The 3826-nt window shown below is 35.3% G+C and overlaps 1 protein-coding gene across 1 annotated transcript in view; it reads left to right on the top strand.

Moving 5' to 3' along the window:
* LOC117099915 (ankyrin repeat domain-containing protein 29-like) overlaps positions 1-3826 on the top strand; it is a 117917-nt gene that overhangs the window by 7158 nt on the left and 106933 nt on the right. The window contains exon 2 of the mRNA XM_033239433.1: positions 662-743. Coding sequence (XP_033095324.1) covers positions 662-743 — 82 coding nt within the window. The remainder of the gene's footprint in view (positions 1-661; positions 744-3826) is intronic.

Here is a 3826-nt window from a genome sequence, read left to right as displayed (position 1 = left end):
TTTCGCGCGAATACTTACGCTAGCGTTCATTAATCGCCCAGTCTGGACATCTCGCTAGTTACGCCATGGATTAACGTACGCCTGGCGTTAGATACGCCTGGCGTATCTCACAGGTCTGAACGTAGCCTTATATTTCTAGTATCTTTGCGCGCACGCATAGCTGTTTACGGAGAAAACCCTACGCGAGATATGCGTAGTGCGTGAAATGTTACATTCGCCCGTTTGTATTAAACAAACCGATTGATATTTATTAATATAATATTTTAATTAATATTCTTCCTTAATTACTTATCTAATTGACTCAATTTTCCAGATATTCTAGACAGTAAGACAACTTAAATTATTCACAAATTAAAAAAAAAAAACAAAGAAAAACAAAACAAAAAACACGATTTTTCCACATTCGCCACGACGTTATTTAAGGGACGACATGCTGCACGAGCAGAATATGATCCTTGATTCATGTAAAAGGCATGCATTGCTTACGTTGTGACAGATATGCTACAGTAGGGAAAGGGTTTTCTAAAAATTTGATGACGTATCGTATTCGATCGTTATCGTTTTTGTAAGCTTGTGATAACTCCCTATTTTATATGTTTCAGTGTTTACAATTACTATGTAAAATCTAAAATTATTCTTTTTTTTTTTAAACTCTAAATAGCAAAACGCTTCATAAAGCCATCGCTTCTAAAAACTGGTCAACAGTACGTCGACTTGCCGAATCGCTAAATATAAAATATGAGGTAAGTCAATGTAATACTATGCAACAATAGTAGCAATGCTACAATAGGAACAACAATTATGGTACATTGCCTACTTTTGTGACGTTTAATGTGATGCCAAATTCAGTGGTGGCGCCAGGACCTGCCCGACGGAGGGGCAAAAGGCCCCGACGGGGGGGGGGGCTAGTGGAGCGAATCGAGTCTCACTTGGCTGGGGGCCAGGGGGACGCCTAGGGCCCCCGGTGGGGGTCCAGGGGGAAGCCACGGATATTTGATGAATTATGGCGATTTTTTATTACTTATTTGATAGGCATTGAGTTACTATAATATGACTTCATGTAGGCTATGCTTTCTAATGTTGAAATCAGCTTCCAAAACCAAAACATTTTGAATAAAGCAAGAAACAAAGAGTATGCAATGTAACCATCTAATTTATTTTCAAATCCTCATTCTTGAAAGTGAAATTCTATATTTTGGAAATTTTGCATGAAATCTGTCAACCACGCTGTCATGGTCGAGGTTGCTTCACATATCACGATGTATTCCAACCATCATGAGGCTATCTAAATGAGCATTTGTCATAACAGAACGCAAATTATTTTAAATTATTCTCATTGAATTATTATTATTATTATTATTATTATTATTGTTGCTGTTGTTATTGTTATTGTTGTTGTTGTGATGAAAAAGTTAACACAAACAATATGGTGACTAAACGAATATTACATGTAAATTTTTTATTTTTTTATTTGTTTGTTCCCCGACAAAGGTCATCGTCTTCCCCGACAGGGGGGGGGGGCTATCCCCCCTCTGGCGCCACCACTTGCCAAATTGTAGGTGTTTCTAACTGCGTTCGAGAAGGTGAACTATACAACTAACCATTAATTGAAAACCTTGAGTCTCTGAACTGGTATGAAATAATAATGGTTATAACATGAAAAACCGCAAACATATAGGCCTAAGTATTGTAGGCTCCAACTATTCAGTTGGTGACTTTTAACTCAAATGACTATTATCTTGTCTCTTGGCGCGGCTTATATAACATAACATGTTTGATAGTGCGTTCAGAATGGTTTTAATGTTGAAAACAAATTTTGTTAAATATATTCACCAAAGAAATGTTGAAATATTACATTTTAATGATCGATATCAATAATTTGTGCCAAATTATTATTTTCTACACAGTAATTTAAATTAGCATATAATCAATTTAAAAACAGTATAGTAAAACTTCACAGAAAACAATTACTTTCCATACTTAATAAAATGTAATTTTAAAAAAATCATCCAAATATTATAATCATATTTTGTGTAATAACATACGTCACAATTTGTCACAGACGTGACATAATAATGTTGTCACAGACGTGACATCATTAAACACATATTTTACTATCAGCACTACCAAATGAGCATTTTTGGTAATTCTTATATATTAAAATCATGGTTCAGTCCAGTTTCTCTTATGTTGTAAACAATGGCTTTAATTTTTATCAAGAAAAACTTACTTTAACATAATTAAACCATAAAAATTATTTAGAACATTTAAGTCATTAACATTGGTCATTGACATTGATCTATTTTGTTATAAATAAGCTAATATTTAAAATTTAAATAAATAAATAAATAATATAAAAAAAAACGTGTAGGTCGGTAGGAAATTTTTGTTTTACCTTTTTTTCTTACCGATAATGTGTTAGTGCATAAAAAAAGAAAATACACAACAAAACAACAAAGTCCATTTTTAAATCTATGTTTAAAACCGAAACGACAGCATAACGCTGTCGCATCACCTACCGTCTAGCATGATAGGCCTATTCAAGCTCATACGGATTCGTGTTTTACGGGTTCAGTTTTTGTGTGGGCCTTGTATTTGAATCAATTAAATAATAAAACAAGTGAATGATAGTATAGATTCTTGAGTTTAATACATTTACTGTTAGTCTGAAAATACAAAATATTATAGGCCTAATACCTCATACATAGATTCTAGTTATCATTGTTTAAGAAGCGGGGCAATAGAAAGCACTATTCTCCTCAAAAATAGTACTTTTTTTTAACTTGTTGAGATGTGCAAACCAGGGTTGCCAGATATTCCACAGGGTTCACTGCCAAACACACGCCATATCACGACCAAATTCGGCCAAACTTTTTTTCGATATCGGCCAAAATTCGGCCAGATTTTAATCGGATTCGAAGACAACATTGGGTACATAATATTCATTTAAATTTCCAAAATTACACGAAAATCAACTGTCATTTGTTTGAAATTGAAGAAATTTTAATTATCATTTAAAAATGATATACACAGTGTTAACAGTGAAAGATTAAAATCTTTTACTGTTTTTGTTTTTATAATTAATCACCATAATTAAATGCCCAGCTACATCATAATATCAAATATGTTCTATAATTAGTTGCTAGCATGTAGACCTATTTAAAGTCACATTATTAAGATCGATCTAAATTTGATTTAAATAACGTAGTGGATCTATAGCAATAATAAGGGCCTGTTATGGAATCTTCAATGACAAATCCGTGGGTCTCTTTAATTAGAATGAAAGTTGCATTAGTAGTAGTATGGTAACACAAACCGGTGTTAAGACCAGGAGTGGCGCCAGCAGGGATGGGGCAGGGCCCCTGTCGGAGAGAGCTGCCCCCTCCCCCCATTTGGGGAGAAAAACCACAATTTGTCGGGGGTGGGGGGGGGGTAGAAACAAAAATTATGTGTATTTTGCTCATGGACTTTACAATCCTCTAACTTGTCAGAATTTGGACTACTTTCGCAACATTTTAAGCGACACTCTACCACTCTACCAATTTGCTGTCGTCTGGGAAATTTCCTCCTCGTCGGGGGCATCGCTTACCCATCATTATGATATCTTCCTTTTTATTCTTGTCTTTATTTTACTCTTCTCTTTTTCTTTCCTTTTCTTTTCTTCCTCTTTCTCTTTCCCTCCCTCTCCCCTCATTCTTTTCTCTTATTACCCAGCCCGGTATGACGGCTTGTTCAGCCCGGTAAAAACCGTCAGGGGAGGGGCAGTTTTTCCCCTGCCCCCACCCCACCGAGCCTGTTACGACACTGGCTAACACGCCAATCATCC

This window comes from Anneissia japonica, unplaced genomic scaffold, assembly GCF_011630105.1.
Source record: "Anneissia japonica isolate Jap-2015-1 unplaced genomic scaffold, ASM1163010v1 scaffold287779_len176375_cov112, whole genome shotgun sequence".
Classification (NCBI taxonomy): Eukaryota; Metazoa; Echinodermata; class Crinoidea; order Comatulida; family Comatulidae; genus Anneissia; species Anneissia japonica.
This window is presented reverse-complemented; position numbering and strand designations above follow the sequence as displayed.